Genomic DNA, 24,267 nt, shown 5'->3' on the forward strand with positions numbered 1-24,267 from the left:
AAAACAATTGTAAATATGTTTAATATGAAGGAGCAATAATACAATTAGTGCATAAATAAAATACTTATTTGCTTTCACCCTCAATAGTTTCCAATTTAATTTTTAATTACTTGACTTTCAATATTTATATAAAACTGTCTTTCTGTTTTTAAAAACCTACGTGTACATTTGTTTTTTTTACCAATTTTGCAACAAAATATTTATTAACGTATAATGAAACTATTGTTTTAAAAATGTTTTATATGCGAAATTGTATTCATTAAAATTTCTAGAATTAAACAATAAAAAAAGTCAATTTTTTTTTTTTTTTTGTAAAAATTACATTAGTATTATTTAAATATTTAATTCAATTTAATTTAAAACTAGTTCCTAAGTTGATGGTCAAATATTACTTATCTATTAAAATTAAAATTTTCCATGCGTTTTAGAATGTTGGTTTCAATTATTAATATTAAGTAATCATTTCCGGGCTGCTATAGCTACTGCTAGAATTATTCTTCATTTTTATTTTATTGCGTATACTTAAATTAAATTTTAAAAGTAATAAATTGGTAATTATTGTAAAAAACTTATAAAAAAGGTATTGATTTTTTTATATTGTTTTATTTTTAAATTTTGATTCTAAGTTATCATAAATATATTTTTTTCTTATCACATTAATAAAATATATAATTTTATTCTAGTAACTTATTGACCAAAACAGTTCATGTAAAAAAAATATAGATTATAGGTGTTAATTCAAAATATAAAATAAACCTACTGTAAAAGATAATAAATTTAATTATATACTTTTTTTTTTTTTACTATACTTTTATATTTTTAGGATATACTTATTTTAAGGTTTTTATAGTGGTCATATTATAATGCATATTTCAGTACTTTTCAATGCTATAAAATCCAAACCCTGATAATAATATTTTAATATAGAGTATATTATTATTATACATATTATAATAATTAATTTACTTTTACCAAAAAAATTAAGAAACCTCTATCCCAAATATAAGTTAAAACTTAAATCGTTAGCTCTATTTTATTTTTGTTTCAACCAAAAAAAAAAAAAAAATTATATTTTATGTTTATAATTAATTTTTTCGTGGTGTACTAATAAGTTATAAAGAGCTATTTATATTACATTTTTGAATTACTGTTTACTATATTTTAATATTTATTGAGATGTGAACTTGATAAAAATTAACTTTTTTGTGCATTTAATAGGTAAATTGTATCTTGAAATAACATAAGATTCTTCTTTATTCTTATTTACTGAAATCTTATAAAAATCTTTAAAAATATTGATTACACAAAACCGAAGTAAAATTTCTATATTCATAACTGTGACCCCTACCCCGTGAAAACTGTTTCGTTTATAAGGCCTGCATGAAGTAATTACTATTTATAGTAAATTATATGTAATATATTATTACACTAATAAAGATTAATTAAAATTGAGAGTTTAATTGCAAGACTTTTAAATAAATTGTAGTTATTAACTTTTTTTTTCTAATCGTTAAATTTATGTTTATACTAAAATGTAGTTACTTTTTTTTTTACGTGGTTTTACTGAATTAAATGATTCAAATAATTCTCATTACTTTAATACAAGGACATTCTGTACATTTTTGCACATTTCTTAGCTGTCTTAATCTATCAGAATGAAAAGTGTGACAATACTTTCAATGACAAGTGTCCTTGTGTAATAATATTATAAAACACTTATTAATTTAAACTTAAAGGTATATTACACAAAATAACTAAAATTTGTTTAATATTTAATGATGTTAAAAATTAGCTTAAAATGCAACTAGATCAACTAAAATAATTTAGTTAAATTAAATGGTTTTCGAAAAATAGTAAATAGTGTGTTGAAACGATTAAATTTGGTCTTATGTTAATAAATAATAACTTGATGATCTCATTTCAGTGATATATACTGCTATGGGCCATTACTGCACGTGATTCAAATGTCTAGTATATTCCCGGATTCGAAAACATTTGTGGATATGAAAATGAAACACTCTCCAAATGAAACTATGAGCATATTTTTGGAAATGATGAAGAAAACGGGACAAAGACCGTCTAAATTAGAATTGGAGCTTTTCCTAAACGATACTTTCGAGAGCGAAGGCAGTGAATTTGAAGCATGGGACCCGTCAGATTGGAAGCCTGAACCAAAATTTATTAGTGGTATTAAGGATCCACATTTCCAAGATTGGGCCAGAGGCTTACATTTGCTGTGGAAGCTCCTGGGTAGGAAAATAAAAGACGACGTACGCCTGCATCCTGATCACTATTCTATTATTTATGTACCGTATCCGGTAATCGTACCTGGTGGTCGGTTCCGTGAATTCTATTACTGGGACTCTTACTGGATCGTTAGAGGCCTGTTGCTTTCCGAAATGTATACTACAGTCAAGGGAATGTTGAGTAACTTCTTATCGATCATTAACACCTATGGTCATATTCCAAACGGAGGTAGGGTTTATTACGCTATGCGGTCTCAACCACCAATGTTAGTGCCGATGATGCAGAGTTACATCGAAGCAACGAATGACACAATGTTCCTCAGAGAAAATGTTGATATATTGGAAAAAGAATTCAGCTATTGGATGCTAAACCATACAGTTGACATAGAAAAGGACGGCAAAGTATATACGTTGGCCAGGTATAAAGATTCGTCTACGGGACCTAGACCCGAATCCTACAGGTGAACATGTTTTTTAATTATTTCTAAAATATTATAATAATATAATTATTTATATTATAATATTATAATATATTATACTATTCAAAATATTGTAATTTTAAAGATAATCAAATATTAGTCAGACAAATCCATAGAAAACTATCATTTCATTACTGTAACATCAAATTATTTTTAACATTCTAATAAGATATTAATAAGATATTCAATATTTGAATTATAATACTTAAGTGTAATTATAATATGTATAATCATGTTGTACGTTTTCACAGGGAAGATATCATGAGCGCACAAACATTCAAGACCGATAACGACAAAGAAAATTACTACTCTGAGCTAAAAGCCGCTGCAGAATCTGGGTGGGATTTTTCAAGCCGTTGGTTTATTCTAAATGGAACCAATAAAGGTAAATCAATTACTAGTGTATGATTTTTAGGCAATAATTTCTCTTCAGTTTAAATAACACTAAAAACTATCTTCCGTGTCTAAAAAAATTTCTGTGTTTACTTAATTACTGATTAAAAAATGTCTTGTTTCGTTGCTATAGGTAGTTTATAATAACAAACCACCAATTTGATATCACCTATTAGATAAACTAACTAAAACGCCAAGTCATAAATGTATTTTTAAACAATAGTTTTGGGCTCAGTGTACACTCTATACTGCGGATACTATCTATACTTATAACACTACCGGATATTTTTTCTTTCATTGCTCAAGGTTATATTACGCATTTGGTTTTTCTTTTCTGATAATTTATTTATTATGTTTTTTTTTTTTTTTTATCAAAGAAAAATTTTTTTTATAAAATCATGACTTGGTCAACCATGACCTGTGGTGGTCTCCATTGAGATTTGTATCCAAGAACTTTTACTTTTATTCATTTATTACTCTTTAATGTAGAATAGTTTTCTTTTCTTTTTTTTTATATAAACATATGTGTATATTACATATGAATATAGGTTTCTATGGGAAATTTTTGTTCATATTTTGCCCTATAGAACCTATGCAAAATGTTTGCCAGAAATGTAATAAATAACAATACGTTATTATTTAATTGTAATATAAAATATAAAATGTATTATTTGAAAAATTCACGCTATATTTTTAAGTAAAGGTTTCAATTTAAAAAATTAAAGATTTTTGTTGTAAATACTTTTCCGGTATGTACGTGATAACATTTAGATAAATACTTTCATTGCAGGAACTTAATAAAATTAACTAAAAACATTAGTTTTACAAACAAATTGTCTATCTATAAAATTAATAAATTATCAATTACATGAAAACAACTTTTGAAAAATTGTATTTGACAACTTAAAAAAAATAATTAAAGTAATATAATTTTTATAAATGTAAATTATTTAATTTGTTGGGTTTTCACATTTTATCAAACTTGATGGAAATTAACAATTTTAACAACTAATTTTTAAGAATCTAAACAAAAATGTATTCATTTTAACTCAACCTAATTGATTTGATAATAAAATAATTTATTAAGATAAAGTATGTTTTTAAATGCATTTGTTTTCAGCTACATGATATAAAAACTTAATTTGGATTGTATTTATCTAAAAACAATTAGCATTGTTGACATTTTGATTTTCGATTAGAATTGTTTGGTTAATTTTATACCATTTGTATTCTTAGAATCAAAAAATTATTTTATAATATTATAAAAAGTGAACATAATTTTTTGACAATTGTAATTAATACACCTTACACCTCTACTATCAAAAAATGTCAAAGTGCTGTTAAATAATTTATGTCTACCTCTATACACTATGGTAAAAAAACCTTGAAAATTATTATTTTAGAAATAAAATATTTACACTATATGAAAAAAATAATATTTAATTTAACACTTGAAACTTAAAACATTTTTTTCTTTATGAAAATGACAGATAATTATATGAACAGTATTATATTATAATTAAAATAAATAAGTGTGCTAATTTAAACGCCTGTATTAAATCTATTTTAGTCTTTATTATTTCAAAATTTTAAGTAATTTAATACGATAGTTTAATGAATAAATGAATGAATATCTTTCAATCGTGATTTTAATACTGATCTCGATTACTTAGTATAAATTAATTACATTTTTGAATTCTTTACTAGTTTAATTTATTGATGATTTTTGAAAATTGTATGCGTTGTGGAAAAACTGTTGGTAAAATTAAGTTTATATAATTTTATGACCTTGAAATACACCTTACTGTATATTATTTTATATTATATACTTTAACATATATATAGTGTATATGTTTAATTAAACTTTAATTGCTATTTAAGTCAACAGTTAAATTTGAACCGGTTGCATTATTTTTACTAATGTATGTAAGTATATCACATCTCATTCGTTTATATTATTTTATAATTATCATTATTATTTTTACAATATAGTTTTATAATATTAAAACGGTTTTATAAATATTTTCTGATTTAAAAATAAAGTATTTGTTTTTTGAAAACTATATGTAATTATTTGTAATTAGTCGAAAGAATTATTAACATTTAATGAATACATAAATCTAGCTTGAGAATTTAATGCATTTCTATTTATAATGTTTATTGTACATTTACACTTTAAATTAATTAGCTAAACGTTATATCTCCTTGTATATGAATTAAATATTTATTGTAAGTATCATAGTTTGATGTTTTAATTTGTGAATAAAAACTGTCTATAAAATAAAAAAATATTTAAGCTTAAAATAGTTGCTTGGAGTTTGTGAAACTAATAATGTAAAAATAGTTTTTTCATTTACTATAACAATTTAATATAAGAAACGTTTTCCTCAAATATAGTCAAATAATTTAGTATATGGCTCTGGTCATTAGTTTGTTAAATATACATATAAATGCGTAAGTCTAGAAACTGTAGTGATATAATTCATAATTGTTTGCATATCATTCTTATCTAAAATACTTAATGATTGTTGGGCATTATAAAAAAATCTAGTTTATTTGATAACACTGAAAATACTATGATTATCTGGTTAAATGTAATCGTGAATGAACTACTAAAAGGAGTAATAATTTTCCACGTAACGAACCCCGTGGCACACACTAGAAGGTTCGAGGGTAAAACCTGTTATTCTTAAATTTTTGTAGTTAGGTGGACCCCTAGCCCCAAAATATTCACATCAAAATTCTATTACGTATTAAAATAATAAAAATAAACTATAGAATAATATAGGCATTAGTTTATTACCTTATATAGAGTTAACCGACAAAATACTAATGAGTATTTTATCATCCATAATAACACAGTTAATTTAAGACATTTGCCAATAACAGTAATATTATTATAAAATGCTTTATTATATTAATTTTTATTTGTTTACAAAAGCTTATAACTGAGTCCAAGTATACATAAATTGTATTTATAGTAAAAATGTTGTATTATTAAATATTATTTAAATATAATTATATTTAATAATTACCCAAGAACCTATATTTTATTTAAATTAACATTCAATTTCTTAGTATTAAATTATTTAAATTGAAGATTAAATAAAAAAAAAAAAAAAAATTGAATATTTTATTAATATTATAGTAATAACTATTTACAAGGTTTTGGACCTCTATTTAAGGTGGTGTGGGGCAAAAACCTCTTCGGGTCTGTTTTTGAAAGTGGCTTAGTGGGTGGGTGGTATTTTTTCTTTCAATATACTACAACTATTTATTTTTGAATGTGTGCCACTGAATATACTTGTATAGTGGTGACGATCAAAAAAATCGAAAACATTTTGGAGAACAGGTCATAAATGACTGTGCAAATGAGCTTAGGTATCTGGGATCGTATTGATAAGTGGTGACAAAATATAATTTTCCTAACAATGTGGGTGTGTAAATGTTGAATGATGAGTGTACCTACATACCTCACCATTCAATGTGTCATCAGGTTTAGAGGTGGAACTAAGAACTTTTATGCCCGGAGAAAATGTTAAAATTATGCTCTATTGTAGACCAAGAATCAAATACTCTCCTCTATAAATGTTTTCTAATTATGAGCTTACCATCATACTTATTGAGTTTTAAATATATTATTAGTAATAAAGTTAAAAATATCGAAGTAGTGGTCAATAATAGATTATACACTAGAAAAATTATACTCTCTAAAGTTTTACGCCCAGGCATAAATCCCCTTATAGTTTTGCCACTCAAGTTTAGCTGATCAGGTCTTTAACCGACGTGTGCGTGGTATGATTGCAGGTAATCTGACGAACTTAAAAACGCGGTCGATCATCCCGGTGGACTTGAACGCCCTGGTCTATTGGAACGCAAAGATACTGAGCCAGTTCTACAAGGACCTGAACGTACCGGACAAGGCACTGAGGTACGAAAACATCGCCAAAAAGTGGATCGAAGCAGTGACAGCGGTGCTGTGGCACGAAGAGGTAGGCGCGTGGTTGGATTACGACATGTTGAACGAGATCAAACGCGATTACTTTTACCCAACAAATATATCGCCGCTGTGGACCGGCTGCTACGACCCAGCCAAGGCCGAGTACTTTGTGTCGCGGACGCTCAAGTATCTGGAAAAGACACAGATCATGAACAACCTGGGTGGCATTCCTACCACGCTGGAGCACTCGGGCGAGCAATGGGACTACCCCAACGCGTGGCCCCCGCTCCAGTACATAATGGTCATGTCGCTGGACAGCTCCGGTGACAGCTGGGCCCAAGACTTGGCGTTCGAGATAGCTGAACGGTGGATGCGGTCCAACTACAAGGCTTACAACGAGACCAACGCCATGTACGAAAAGGTGAGTGTTACGGTTAGCGGAACTTACACTCGGAGTACTTGCTGAAGTAAGTATATCTTCAGGTGAAGTGCTAAGTCAGGGTGGGGATGTTTAATGTTACGGTCGACCGTTGAATGTAACAGTCGAAATGGAGACATAAAAAAGTCGACAAGTCGAGGGAAAACGAAGGAATATCAATAGCGATCCATACGGGTTTCTCAGTTGTTCTTTTCAATTGATTTTCAGACAAATTTTTACTAACCCTTGGGCAACGAGACAACGTACTAAGAAAATCAAAATCCTCTTTAGGAAACGTACTATTTATATTGTTCAATCTTAAGTTGTCCTCAATATTATAATTTTTTATCAACGTGATATTATACTGAATAATTCATTTGATGCAGTTGCATGAAGAGTGTATAAATTACGTACAACTTATTTGCTTATACGATGTGTACCACAGGTGTTCTCACGAGGGGGGGGGGATATGGGTTACATGGGAACATAATTTAACGGGCAATACACTAATAAATTATGTATGTATATGCAATTACATACATGTATACATATATTTTTTGCTACTGAATTTAATTTAAAAAAAATTGTTATTAAATATTTTATTATTGTTTATTAAAAAATTGATATATTTTTGTTTGTTTACGATGCTGACAATGTGTTTCAGCAAGAAAGTTTTCTATTTTGTTTAGACAACCCAACATTTCTTCAGAATTTTTTACAGAGGATAATACTTTTCGAATTTCTGTTAAGTGTTGCAAACACGTAAACAAGTAAAATTTTTATTTTTATTTTCACAAACCTAATAAAATTTATCATAATCTGCTAAACAAAAGAGCGTTTTATCCAATAAGATAGAGAAAAACCGAGCGTTTGAATAGGTGATTTTTACATTGATTAGTATAGGAAATGTCTAGGGAACGACAAAAAATAGCGTCTTGTGCGGGAAAACGTCTTAAGCGAGTTTTACTGTATTTGAATATTATAATAGAACAATAAATTGATTTTAGTCATTTCTAACATATGAATGCTAAATAATTATGGTTATAATTATATTGTATATTTTTAATTTTTATAATAATACTGTATTTTATTGGAGATCCATTCTATAGGCACTACTAACAAATTATTAGTTGAGTTACTGAAAATAACTAAAAATAACGCTTTCATTTATTTTTTTTTATACCGTCTGTATAAAATAGTTTTATACCACTGTAAATTTAAACTCACATCTCTAGAAATTGGTATACAAATTACAGATTATAGACCACGGTTACAAATTAATATCTGTAACCTAATATTATATTGATGTAAAATGTAAACAATAAATTAGTTTCACGATACCATCGATTATACAAGTGATAACATATTTATGTTTATCAATTGTTTTTATCTACTTGTATATTGTATTGACGAGTTACGACTAACGACTGACTTGTATTTTTATTTTTGATCAAAATGAAACAAAGTAATTCAAGTATACTAAATTTTTTTTCAAAAATTAAAAAATTAATATTATAACTTCATATTTTTCATAACTTGATGTCATTCATAAAATGGTCTTGACGGATTAAAATTGTTGGTTGTCCATAGAGAAATTCCAATTAATTCTCAAGTTCTCGAAATTATGGTTCAAAAATCAAAAAAACTATGTATTATTTCGTAAATTTAATATTTTAACTGACAATTTATTATTTTTTAATTCTCATTTAATGTATAATGTTTTTATATAAAAAAGGGGGTATGGGGGCTTGGCCTCCATGGTTATCCTTTTAATGTATTTTCATTTCCCCCCTCCCCACAATAAAAAATCCTGAAAACGCCTTTGATGAGTACACTTGATGTTTATCGATAAACTGTCGAGATTTTTTATTTTTGAACGATATTATTTCTTTGATGAAATTCTCGATGTTAGAATTCTAGAATAAATATATACATTTCAATTTGTCTCGGTTAGATTGTTTCTCGTATAAATATTCTATGGATGGATCGGAAGCTTATCTAAAATAAAATGTTCCGTTTGATTCGAACTTAGACCGTTTTTTCGCTATATCACAAATGTTTGAAGGTTTTCCGTCTATCGAAAAAGGTTCATTGTTATGTATCTATATATTTGGTAAAATTTCTAACCGTAGTTGAGTCAACAGAATTAGAAATTTCCCACCTAGTTTAAAACCTAGGCTTTCTTTGGGAAAAAATGTGTATAACTTAACTACTCGCATGGGTAGACGAAAAAACGTAATATGTCAAAATGGGCCTGCGACATTTTACCCATACAGGTTTCTATGTATTAATTATTTATTTATACGTACAATATGCTGCATTTATCCCACATAATTGTTTATCGTTTTATTTTAATATATACATTTGTTGACAGTATGACGCCACCGTTACTGGAGGACACGGCAGTGGGGGTGAGTACGAGGTACAGTTGGGTTTCGGCTGGACCAACGGTATAATCATGGAGTTCCTGCAAAAATACGGTTCGCGGGTCACGGCCGAGGACAAGTTCGTCGGTTCGGCGCAGGTCAGTGCGGTCGCGGAAGAGAGCACCGCTAGCAGCAACGACTACAGTACGAAAACTGTATCGTCAGCGACGCAGGTCATGACCGCCACACTTGCAATACTGGCCACGATATCGGCCGGATGTATAGGGTGAGGTGAGTGTCGATTTTTCTTGTGAAACCTTATAACGGTAGCCATGTAAATGGATAAAATTAGTTTCAAAGTGCTATTATGCGACGGGTGGTGTCGATGTTTTTACTGTTGAATACCCTAACGAGTCCGTAGATGGAACAGTAAGAGGGATTAAGAGTGTACAATATGTCATTTTGCATTTTCGAAATCCGGTGAAAATCAAAAAATTGAATTGTATTTTTGTTTTTTAGCTGACATGAATCAATAGTAATTTATTTCGTTAACTATAAGTTCTCTATTACGGATTAATGAAAGTCAGGATTAATTACATTTCAAAAAATAAATAACTTAAATCGTATTATTTGCAATGCGAAATTTCAAAAGAATACGATTATCCAATCATTTTATCGCTCATAATTAAAAATTAAGGAATCAGTTTACATAGAATTTTTTATACCACAATGATTGTGCGTATTCATTGTAATCAAATTAGTGGACTTTCTGAATTCCATTACAATTACCTAAAACCTCACTGGGCATTGTGTAATAAATATGAGACCGTTGTATTACTTAGTTTTAGCATCACAAATATCCCCTTTGTTTGCTTCTCGTCACACTAAAATAATTAGTTTCTACCTTCATTTTTCACACACCCATAAAACAGTTAAATGTAATTGTTATAAAACTGTGTTAGCGAGATAAAATAAAATAAATGTCAAATGTTATCGATACGATTCGATAAGTTTAATAGGATATTATTTCATCAGCATATAATAATATGATAATTGTACGTAGGCGTCGTTCCGCTAATAATTGTAATGTTATCGAAGCTGAACAATCTCGGTTATTTTTCTTTTCGCCGTGTTCCGTCGGTGGCCATGTATTCTGTACTTTCGTGTATGCACAATAAATAAGTATAACCTATTGTTGTCGTGCAGGAAAAATAATAAGGGCGACACTCACCACCACTTCCCGTACGTGCGTGGAACAGGCGCGTTTGACGGCCATCGGTTTTCTGCGGAACGGCGAAAAATGCATGAGCAGCGTAAAAACAATAGTAGCCGTCGGCTGCGACCGTCCGTACGCCCGGTTTGAAATAAGCGACAAATAGTTTTCGAATAACGAGTATGCCGTTTAACATTCATTCGAATAGTCACCTACCGTTTGCAAAACATTGAATTGTAATCGGACGATAATTACGTTTGACGCGTTGTTCCACGGGCGGACGGACAATTATGTTATTGCGCGTATCACGGTTAGAACGTGTCAAATGCGTCCTATGATAATCCGATCTCGAAACAAGTACGTGCGTTATTCGAAAAATGATCCGGAGAGACGTTTTCGAACCAACCGCGGCAGTTGCTTGATTCTCCAAACACCGCGCGGCTATAATACAATTCATAACAACTCGCGATTTTCTCCAACGTTTTACCGGAAACAATTTGGCTAGCAGACAATGCGAACGAGAATTCAACAATCGGATATCCGCGTCGGTTTTACGTTATTACAAACCATCTAATGACACTCTGCGTACGAGCACTGAATATTTTTGTAGGTACCGGTGCGTGTTTTATCTTTTAGTAGTTCGCGAACAGTTTGTGCATTACTTATTGTACAGTTTGATTTTTTGCTCTCAATATTGTTCAATTATTTCGCACGCCGTTTTATATAAAAAAAAAAAAAAAAAATACTGATATCGTACGCAGCACGTTATGTTAAACTGTATTAAATTATGTACAGTATGTCTGTGTTCTTATAGACTTACTAACGATACCGTTCGATTCGGCTCCGTTATGATATCATTGTTCTATAGTCGAAGATAATGGAGCCACATTGTTTTACGTACGTAGCAACCGATTCGTGAGTGCGTTTCACGTGTATTTCAATATTCATGAAAATATTTGCGCTGTAATCTGCGTTTAAACGTGAACTATAAATCATACAATATATTGATTTGTTAGAATTTTCGATAAACAGTGGAAAATAGATTTAAGTTCCATATACGATGATCGCTAACGTGATACAGAGCTAACGACATTTTAAGAAATAAACAAAAATCATCTTTGTATCATATATGAAAATAAACTTTATATTTAAATTTCTTTGAATTGACACGTTTTATTAATCATTGTTTGAGACTTATTAAATAATATTATTACCTAATTGATTACCTTATTTTGATTGTTTCTTACATTGCTTTTTGGTATTGATGAAGAAGTCAAATTATTACTCATTAAAATTATTTTTGTAAAGAATTCTTACAGTGCTCAGAATATATTTTTTCAAACAACTGTATTCGTGTAGTGGCGATTTTGTAACCAATGAAAACCATGTAAAATTTGATCATTATTATCATTATACGGGAAAACATTGTAATATTTACTTGTATGGAAAAACATAAATCGATTGTTGCACTTAATTTATTTATTTTTGATAATTGTTTCTAAAAATTACACTAATTAAAATGTTTGTATTTTTTTCAGATTTTTAGAAGTTATATTAAATAGTTAAATTATAAGAACATTCCCTTATGAAAAATCGGATGGATCTCTTAACTATCAGGTCAGACGAATTTAACAGAGAGGTTTATTTAGTTGATCATTAATTTCATTTTATGCTATCATATATTAGCCTAATTTTGTTTTTATTTTGTTTTTTTTTTTTGTTTATTTTTTTTTTTTTGTTTTTGTATTTGTGAGTTAGTTAGTGTTTATGCTTTAATTTATCCACACATACAATATTTATGTTGCCAAAAAAAATCATAATAATAACAATAAAATAGGTAAAATAAAATTACATATCCTACGAAAAAAAGAACTTACCAAGCAAAACGAAAAGACCTATGGATAGATTTAAAGTTTATTATCTGAATTTATTAATTTTTTATTATATAAATAGTCTATTAACTATTAATTAATGGAGTTTAAGTTCCTTCGAGCAATCGTATTGCTGTGAATTCAACCAAAATTATTAGAGTTGTTTGCACAGTATATTTGCTTAACATTTTAATTGAAAAATAAAACAAAGTGATGTAATATGTTAAGGTTTTAAATTATAGTTTAGCACGTTTTAGTGAGATTTATACAAATTGCGCGTCTTTTATCTAACGAGTAACAAAATGTGTACATGCCTCGTATAGTCGGTTTGTATGTTTCGTTCTTTTTTTTATTTTCTTTATTATTTTTCTTACGTGTTTGACATTCACTCCAAATAATTTTAAACAATAAGTAAACATTATCTTTCTATGGTCGATTTGTTCACTCATCACCCACTGGGATACACATAACTAAACATCAATATTTATATCCTATCGTATAGATATATTATTTATTATTATATTTTTAAGTGATTATATTTTACATATACTATTATTATGTGTATTATGTATTACTAGGTATATATAATTATTATGACACTTTATTATTTATTTATTTTTTATTTATTCCAATTATGCTAAGCGTAAATATTAATTATTATTTTTCATAAATTTAAAGATAGCATTTAAAACAAGCCTTCATAAACTAAATTTAATAATATTTTTAATGCGTGTTAAAAATCATTGTATCGATAACGACGAATTTTATAGTTATTTTATATCAGTAATAGTTAAAATATTAAGTTTCTTTTGAAAAAAAAAAGTAAAACATTTTCCAATTATTTCGGATGTGATATATAAATATAAATTCATAAAAATAAGTCTATGGTTTCGTGATATTATTACTGCAAACATTGCGCTTATTGGCACATATCTGTTTCTTGATTTTCGGTTGGTCAATGTATAGTATTGTTAAACCAATTATGGTGCTGTGAAAGACTAATCGAAAATGTTTATCTCAAATTAGTTTTATTGTCAAGCATTTTTTTTTCTTGGCACTACCGTTATTATATTCTAGTGCAAATATAGGTTTTTGTCAAAATATACACCGCTTCCAAGTAGTTCCTATGGTAGAATCCTAGTAATTTTAACACGTAATAAATAATAATATTAACTAACACCGTCATTAACATTTTAATTCTGTTGTTATTATACATAACCATATACAACATACATACATGATACACGTACACTATATACATGTAAGACATATATATATGGGTTCTTTTTCACTTTCGCGCTGTAATCGAATCTAGTCAATCGTCAATCGTTAACACCATCATTAACGTTATGAGCTGGATCATTCTGTCATGTATGTTTATACAATCACTTAATAAACCCGTTTTCGGTTCAATATATTATTTTATAGTAGTGCACCACAGAAAAAAACCGGTAGTAAGAGGGACGGAGAAATTATTTAAAACAAACGCGAGCGAATTGCTAATTCAAAAAAAATTCGGAATTTTTAACTGAAGGGTATGAAAAATGCTTTTTATTGTAACACGTACAACGATTTCGTAATTTTTTTTTTATAGTAGTCGTTTTAAAAACACATTTATAAACATAAAATCAATAATATATACATGGTTGTAGAAAGCAGAATGACCATACAAAAACCCTCTCCTTTCGCTTAGATCCAGTTATTACAGCGTAGTTATCTTTGTAATCGTTTTCAATGAGATTAAATATTGAAAGTTCACACATTCTGTTACTATGCAACATATTTTATTCCGCAATGTCAAATACTAATTACGCTATCGTTAAAATTTAACACAAATCAGGTACCGTTACATTTGTTGAATTATTATTTTTTTATAGATTATATTTCAAAAAATTTCTACCGAATGAACAGCAATATTTTATACTGCTGTGTAATATACACACTTTACATCTATACATGTATATATATATATAGTCCGTAATAAAAATTAAAAAAGTAAATACCGTCGTTGTGTTATCTTGACATAAATATTGTTTGAACGTAACTCATAACGTGCCTCGTTGTTTTACTCTATAATTATAAATACGATCGTAACATAAACCGATTAGCGTTACATGTGCTTTAAGATATTTAATTTATTTATTATTTAAATAAATATATACATATATATATTTATAGGACTTTTTTTTAACAAAAGAGATAAGAGAAACAGTAAACATTTTGCGCACCGACTTGTACCTGCTTGCTATGTTACCATTTTTACTTTTTAATTTAATAATAATAATAATAATAATATATTAATCAAATATATAAGTTTGTATATTATTATATATTATACATATTGTTTTATCTGCACGTTTTATTACTGTTGTAGGATTATACATTTAGTATTATTTCCAATAGTTATACGTTAAACGTATAATGTTTTAATAATTTTAAAAAGTTTATCTTGTATCTATTAATTATTGCCCATGTAATGTGGTTTTATCAAAAGCCTGTAATACGTAACGTCTACCCCTTCCCCTCCCTTGTTATTAATATTATTACTATTATTATTATTTCGCTATAATCATTATTCATTTTAATTTAGTTTAGTATATAGCTGTAATCTATTAGAGAACGAACATATTTATTTAACATTTTTTTTTTTTTTTGTACAAAACATGATGCAATCACATTGGTTCGGTGGAGTACGCCGTACAATTACAATAATAATGTAACGACAAATGTTCAAAAATTATAATAATAATATCTACATATCCGGATATACATACGTTCGAGATACATATTGGTACAATATAATACATCATTGAACCGAACCATATTAAATCATTACCTGCTCAGTTCGCATGTATGATAATATGACTCGTTGTGCTTGTATTGTAGAAAAAAATTAACGACGATCATCCACCGAACCAATATTCCCATCGTATTTTGATTATTACCGTTAACCTTTGTAGTATAAAGTTTGATGTGTTTTTTTTTTTATCCGTTTTCACCCTCTTAACATAATAGTGTGTACATAGTGTATGTATATGTGTACACCTATAATAATACCAATATATACATGTAGCGTAGTTTGGTCCGTTAAATATATGCCCAACGAGAGATCGCCTATAATGTTATTTTATACGCGCGACTTCCTGGACATTATGTTTTGTCGGACGATTGTAATAGTCTCACTATGTTGTTTACCAAATAATTTGCATTGTATCATATATTAATAATAATAATAATAATATTATACATATATATATATATATACGTATATTATTATCTGTACATCTTTTTTTTTTTTGTTTTGTTTTAATATTAAACTTATATCCAAAATCAAAAATTATATAATATATTTTATGTATGTGTATGTATGTATACAAATATACATAATATTCCTATACAGAGTAATTTTTTATTATATTACACGTATTATAAATATATTTAATATCTGTTATCGAAATAAAATAATAAGTAGACGTGTTTATACCTATTATACATACATATATACACATAATGTGTTGAAATGGTTAACACATACATGTTTATTTTTGCGTGTTTTTTGCATCACTATCATCATATTACCTCTGCCTACCTGCAATATCAAGTAACGATTTGATCGTAAATAATAAAATATCCAATTTTTCATTCCCTAGAACATTAAGTCTACGTAAAGAAAAAAATCTTTTCATCGTACTTCCATCAACGTATTTTTTACTATTTTTTTTCAAAATACATGTTAATTTTGACAATTCTTGTTTTAGTTTATTACACATAATATGTAATGGTTTTTACAAACTCATTACTATACGGTTTACAAGTATATTATATGTAATTAATTTCATTTTTATCAATACAATATATAGTAATTATGTTTTTAAAATTATATAGAGTATTTACGAAATTTTAAAATCCTATCGCTTGTTTAAATACATTTATTTCACTAATGTGTATAACTATAAATATGCAATAATAACAATGCATATTTTCATACCTAATGATATAGTTTCACGCATGCTTGTAGTTTGTTTGGTGAATAAAGCACCATTTCCGTTTTGAGTCATTAAGGCTTAAATCATTCGTTGCATACAACATCTACATAGCCGTCATAATCAGGTAATGTAACAATAATTAATTTATACATAGTATTTATCTTATTTGTACATTTAATAGTTTGATAAGTATTTCATACAACATACCATCGTTCCCCTTGTAGTATTTACTATACTAGGATAATACGTTGTACAGTGACTAGTATACTAGCATACAAGTGGTATGCTGGCGTTAGCAGATATCATTTTAAACGAGACGTTAGAAAACGAAAATTATTTTAGAATCGTTGCGATTTTTTAATACCAGTTGCATAGGACTAAATAAATGTTTTCGATTATCTACCGAAATCAGAACATGACTTATTCGTCTACCAATAATATCAATACCACTTACGGAAGACTTAAAAATATTTCACGTTCGATTTAAATCAATTATGTATGAGTGGAAAAATTTAGGATTTACCGAAATACGTTCTGGATTAAACTTACCGTAGTTACTAACTTTAACCATCCGTTAAATATTTATAAAGGGTGTATTAGGTATTTAATAAACCATTAAGAAGTTATTGAGTTAACCAAGCATTTATACTTTAAAATTAATTTAATAATAATTAATTTAAATTTAAAATTTGGTGCCATGGGTCAACAAACCGTTTTAGGATGTACAATTTACCTACCTATGAAAAATAGTTTACGTGGATACTAGCATTGAAACTATATAGATTGCGTGGTACAATAATTGATTCCTATTGTTTTTTCATGAAAATTACTTGAATTCCTTCATATACCGTTTTACTACTTTTACTCGAATTACCTTTAGTTAGCAGCTTTAGTTGATAAAAACTTATATATCGAAGTTATTCAATTTTATAGTGTGTCTAAGCATCATCCTGATATTAATAAAACAATTGTTTTTATTCCAATATAATGACTATCAATAGGTATTTCAATCAGTGTTTTTTTTTAATTTAACTTTGAAAAAGCTGGCAAGACACTAGAGTTTGTCCTTCGTTATGTTAATTGAATTATTTGTAAACGTCTGGAGACAATGATAAATCATATTCGATACACGATTTTCAAAGAAGGTCAATGTTAAATATTTAATAACTTATCTTCTATTAAATTAACTGGAACAATATATCGTATAATAAAACAATTAAAATTATATATTAAAACACAAAATTAGTAGCCTACTCAGTGCAACAACTACAAAAAAGGAGGCTCGTGTGCGATAATTATATTAGGCCCTTTCCTAGGATTTATTTTTGTTGTACGTCTTATTTATAAGTATCAATTTTTTAGGTTTTAAAACACGTTTCATATCAGTTAGTGTATGATATATATATATATATAAAATTAAATACCAACAACTGTTGTATATTATACTTCACTACATATTTATGTAGTAAATTTATTTAAGTAGTTTAGGTAGGTATGTTGTATGTCTACCCGAATACTCAATGGACTTATTGTTAAATAAATATTATATTACTCTAAAATATTATGACATCCTTACCTGAATTTTAAAAAAAGTTACTTTATATTACAAAATAATAATATAATATTATTAAATAATTGTGTGTTTGTAAAGTGTAGTTTATTATAAGCTGGAACTAGGGGGCCCTCCAAATGTATGTAAGCCTTGGGGTTCGTGTGCACGGCACACTCTGCACACCCGGTTTTTGCGGAACTGAGCCTACTATAGTTATATTCAAAAATGTTCACAAAAATAATACTTTAAGATTAAAACTAATTTTTAAAAATAAAAGTTTACCGAACGGAATCTTTTATGTTATTTTCAATTTTCTGTTAGTCATGTGAAAGGATATTCGAGTAAAAATAGTAAAATCTAGATAAATAGATTTGAGATTTTAGAATCTTGGATCAGTGAACTGACATTCATCCATATGTATATTAAGAATAGTTATAAATATGTCCTGTCTCAGGATTATAAATGAAGGAATGAATTTTAAAGGAACGCCATTACACCAAAATTCGTTTTCTTTGTCAAAGGCGGAAATCGAGGGGAGGGGCGGGGGATTAGCCCTTTAAAATTAAAACCTTATTCAAAATTAAATTATTACTGTTATATTTGTCTTAATAATTATTTATTCATTCAATTCAATAAAATATCTGCCCATGTTCTTTATACATTACATGCATATTTGATAAAACAGCACTTATACGAATAATAATAGTTTAAATTAACGTTAATAGCTGATAGGATTATTTTAAAATTGCGATACTTTTATTTTTAATTGAAAGAAAATATGAATATTTTATGAATATAAAATTTCAAAATATTTCACATTTAGTCAACCGAAGACTTTAAACTCAATAATTAGTATGCCAACTACACGGGAGATGAACTTTAAAGATAACTTTCGCTTAGGTGTACTATTCTTAATCGGGTGTTTACATGATGTAGTAAACAGTTTCTTATATAATATGTAAAAAAAATATTTCACTTTGGAGTCAAAGTAAAAGAAACTTAGATGCGTCAAAAATGAAAAAAAAAATGAAATGAATCATTTAATTCACTTATCATTGTCCACAGTGATAATATGTTGTTAGCAGGGACGGAAATGTCATTTCGAAATCACTTTCAATTACGAAGGTGTCGAGAATAATAAGTACTTAAGGCGGAGAAAATTAAAAACTTAAAAATAACCACAGATATACAGTTCGTAAAGTGTTTGCAAATTTCCAACAGGTTGTAAAAATGTGTTCTATAAATCCCACTATAAATGTTTCTATACTTCTGATTTAGGCGCATGTGGTGAATTCTGCCTCGATGGAAAAAAAAATATTCGTAATGGATAACAGTTCCGACTAAGTAAAACATTTACACGAACATTGCTTGACTAACAAAGTTAGTCACAATTTTGAGGCTTCGACGATCGATGTATAGTATTTTATTAACACTACGTACTTCCCTTGAAAGTTTGTTCCTCTTAAAATACAGTAATAAGTCAATTCGCGTAATATCCTATTGTTTTAATAAAACGAAAATATTCGATTACAAATGCGACCCCGTGGGAAAAGCCGGATTCGATTATTATTAATTCAACGCGAAAAAATCTGGGTGACAATGGGACTGGGACGCCGTTTTGGGTAAGTACCTAATAGTTTTTACGTCGGTGCGGAATTCACGCGTACCCGCCTAAATCTTGCGTACAAACGGTGCTCGAGGTAGAATTCACGATCACCCGGCTCACGTACAACCCCTTTAATCCCCGTCCCTTTCCATCGTACTCTAATGCCGGAACGGTGGACGTTTCTTTTTGTTTTCGGTCTGTCCAGGTTCGCGGTTTACAAGAAACGGTACCAGATGTATGCGACCGACCGGGCCCTGTGCAAGAAACTGTGCGGTGGTTACACGGAGCTCAAAGACCTGACAAGCGACTAGAACGACTGCCGCCACCGCTGTCCGCCGTTCATCGTTACCAGTTCCGTTCGCGTACGACCACCACATACACGCCCATCAACTCGTCGTGCGTGCGATGCCGTCTCCGCCGCCATCGTCCCTTGCCCTTCCCCTGGTTGTCGCCAGTCAGCTACTCAACACACCGTCGCACTAGTCGACGTACACTCTGCCCACCCTTAATCGTTCCTTCTCATCCCTACCCCCTTCCCACTACCTCAATTTCATTGCTAACCGCTGTGACGTGCTTTCGAAGAGTACCACCGTCTATACGCTGTTCACTACGACGTACCGATGATGGTGTTCGCGCGGTCGACGTACCTATTAGCTATAATATTGTTATTTCCGTCTTCGATGTTAGGTTATGTATTATTTTTGTATTATCATGTTTACCGTATACAGCGACGACGTAGTGTTTCGATTCGCGGTCGCGACGTATACAGTAGTCATATTCGGTTTGGAAAGTATTTTATCGTTTTTTTCGCAATCGATTTCAAAACCCCACGGACTCGGCCAATCTCGAACGTTGTTTTCACACCATTGGTACTGCACTGCCGTGATAGTTACCGCGCAAACGGCCTGCCCTTTGAAACCGGCTGCCAGTCGTTTTCGAAGACCGTTCCGCGGTAAATATATTTTCCAGACTTGTGATGTACCCAACGATACGAGTACTTTATATTTCACTGTGTATTTACTATACTTAGTATATTATAGCGACGATGATACATGTGTTACGTAACCGTAAATTTAGTTTTTCCTATGCGCTGCCCTCGTGTACGCCGAAACGACGACTGCAACGATTTCCTGTTCAGCCGTTAGGTTAGGTGTTTACGCAGATGGATACGATGTCGTATTATTTATTTGATTAAACGATTCATTTATCATGTACGCAAAGATGTTTTCCCATTATTTATACAATACGCATCAACCTTGTTCATAGAGACAACAATAACTGTGTATGGTGTGCAGACTGTTGCGGAAGAGAATCGTGATACCATGTTTACGCGGCGGTACGCAACACCGACCGTGTCAAAGTCGTACGATAACAATACAGAACAATATGTCGTGTACGAGCGATAATCATAGTTGTTATGTAGTGTCGTGGACGTGGGGCGGAATAAAGAATGCACGCACTGTAGTGAAAGTGCAAGGCAAGGGTGCCACGTTTCCGCAATCTTATCAAGTCGAGTCGACTATTATTGGCTAGCGAATATCGTGAGCGAGTCGATTTTATGACGAAATGCAAATAAATACATTACGTACAGTTTATGTAATTCAAATAACAACATGCGTCTCGATACGCGTTATGCTTCGGTGCCTTTGTGAACGTGTTGTTTTTCCACTTTTCTCCTCCTCACCCTCTCTTTCTCATCTTTGGTCCAGATATATTATTTTCAACGTGCGACACATCCCGCTCGACAGTGGAGTATTATATTATTGCGTATAGAAGTGATACACGTTTGTTTTTTTTCTTCCGTTCGCAGTCGGATCGCATTGGTCTCGGTGTTTCCAATCGATATCATGACGTTATTCTGTTTTTCTAACGCGATGACGTGCACGCGTGAGAATTTCGAAAAATGTGCACCAGCAAATCGCTCGTCGACTGTTTCGTGATATTTTAAGTATCATAACGTGAACATACCAAATCATATTTCATACGTACAACTACTATTATATTATTCGCAGTATTATCTCGCTTCTAACGAAATTTCCGTCTTCTAATATCATAGTTGTACAGCTGCATTAAGAATATAATAAAATATTATAGTACGCGCAGTTTAGGAATAGGCATCGTGCGTTACCAATCGTCGGTTGACGATTAGCTGCACGCGTTTCACGGTCGAAGACAATAATTATTGCAACGTCTCGGCTCGTTAATAATAACTATACAGTGTACCACTTTTAATTGTGGACTTTCATTAATCATTGCCTCGAAAACAAATAATCGATTACCATTTTCCAACACGATTTCGGTAATCGAATTTGTTGTACTTTTGTTACATATCTGTGCGCTTGTATTTCGTTTCGAGCAATGTACCACCTATTATTATTCGTCGGTTGAAAAAAAAAACTAAAACTAATAATAATAAAAATAAAAAACCTTAAGTATCTGCCCACGTATAGGTGTTACGTTAACAATAATGTACTGCACGTGCCGAACGTCGTTCCGAGATAACTAATATGTTGCCGTGTGGAATTTACCGTGTCGCGTTCCATGTATTTCCCCCTCCTCTCGTAACGTTATAGGAAACAGTATTATATTATTAGCATGTCGGATGCCCGAAAGAAATATTCGGAACGTAGTCAATTAATAAATGTTTTATTTTTTATTCCCGACTAATGTGAAAATGTGTAATAATAATGCAGACATTATGATACATGAATAATAGTGATGTTTACTGCGAAAAAAAAAGAAACAAAGAGCAATAAGTATGTCATATCTACACCCTTTCGGTATGTAGTTATTTTTTCAACTACACTCGTTCCCCCGATCGATTCTACTTCTACGGTTATGGGGTCAGTCGATTTGCGATCTATTGAAAAAAATGATTTCCATATTGATTCAAGTTTTTTTTTTCCAAAATGGCAAATAACTATCAATAGAAAGTACATTTTTTTAATTCTATATTCCGAAGCCTGATAGTTTTGCTAAAAATTTCGACTCGTCTGCTGCCATTCCACTTTGTCCGTCAAATATGTAAATGAATCGCTAACTGCAGGAAAGAGATTAGTATATTATCATCAACTTCGATTTTATCATCAAACACACGTAGATACAGAATATAGCTTACTGCAGAAAATGTGACATGAGCAATATTTTTACTACAGAAGAAGCGGGATATTTCTGTTTTTAGTTTATTATACCTCTTGAAAAATTAGAAAAATCGAACTCGTCCCCTGTTAGGAACTAAAATATTTATATTTTGTATGCATCGCATTAGTTCGATACATGAAATGAAAAATGAATAGGTGCGTAGTGCCTTCTAAAAAAACGATATAGTAATTTTATAAATTATTACCATGAAATAAACAGTAATAAATACCGTTCATTTTTTTTTCTTTCGCGAAAACGGTTTTACAACTGCGTAACAACGTACGCACAGGCATACGCATACATTGTACACGCTTGTGTAAATAATTTGTATTCGAAACGCATACATTTGTACGGAAACGCTAACGAGAGCTGTTTGACGTCGAAGAATATTATTTTTGTGTACATACCCAATATAAACTCGCGCACGCGTGCGAGTGCGCGTTACGCCTCGCGAATAAGGTACTCGCGGTGGATACGCGAAACGCTAAAATTACTTTCTGTCATAAGGAATCGATTTTTTTTTTTTTTTTTGTATCGCTGCCGACAACGGAGTAGGTAATACACGGTTTCTTTGTTGATGAAATATGATGATGATTCGAGTGCGCGTGTGTATTTGCCCGCAGTCGATATACACATTTGTTGTAGCCCTCCTCGTACGTGTGTATATGTGCGATTTGGGACAAAACGTTTATTACTTTTTGACGTTCGAGGCGAAGTCTCACAAAACGTTCGAATGTGTATAACACGAGTTGAGACTTGTCTGTTGCCTTTGTGTTTCGAGTACAATTTATTATTATTATTATTTCCACATTCCGTGTGCCTACGTATTCGTACCGTTTTAGACTAGTCAGTACGCATCGCTCCTCAATCTTTTTATTGCTACCCCCCCCCCCCCGACTTAAGTAAAAAAAAATAAACTAACCCCTTGCAATGAATACCAACGTAAACCTAACTATTGGTCATGTATTGTTATGTAATAAATAACATTTTTGGTTGTATACTTGGTACGATAAGGAAACGTTACCGTGTATGTAAATCTTTTTTTTTCTGTTAATT

At 30.1% G+C, this 24,267-nt stretch overlaps 1 protein-coding gene across 9 annotated transcripts in view; it reads left to right on the forward strand.

Moving 5' to 3' along the window:
• The window catches only part of LOC112683376 (trehalase-like), a 77,609-nt gene extending 56,325 nt beyond the window's left edge, over nt 1-21,284 (forward strand). For 7 of the 9 annotated variants that reach the window (XM_025554386.1, XM_025554389.1, XM_025554385.1 and 4 more), the window contains 5 exons: nt 1,925-2,707; nt 2,977-3,110; nt 6,926-7,479; nt 9,851-10,128; nt 20,276-21,284. In XM_025554386.1, coding sequence (XP_025410171.1) covers nt 1,925-2,707; nt 2,977-3,110; nt 6,926-7,479; nt 9,851-10,128; nt 20,276-20,381 — 1,855 coding nt within the window. In that variant the 3' untranslated portion in view covers nt 20,382-21,284. Of the gene's footprint in view, nt 1-1,924; nt 2,708-2,976; nt 3,111-6,925; nt 7,480-9,850; nt 10,134-12,593; nt 13,476-15,104; nt 16,209-20,275 lie in introns of those variants that run through there. The other 2 variants (XM_025554392.1, XM_025554393.1) reach the window with 2 other exon arrangements.
• Nucleotides 21,285-24,267: the final 2,983 nt, after the last annotated feature.

Source organism: Sipha flava, unplaced genomic scaffold (assembly GCF_003268045.1).
Source record: "Sipha flava isolate LNK unplaced genomic scaffold, YSA_version1 225_pilon_pilon, whole genome shotgun sequence".
In the NCBI taxonomy this organism is placed as follows: Eukaryota; Metazoa; Arthropoda; class Insecta; order Hemiptera; family Aphididae; genus Sipha; species Sipha flava.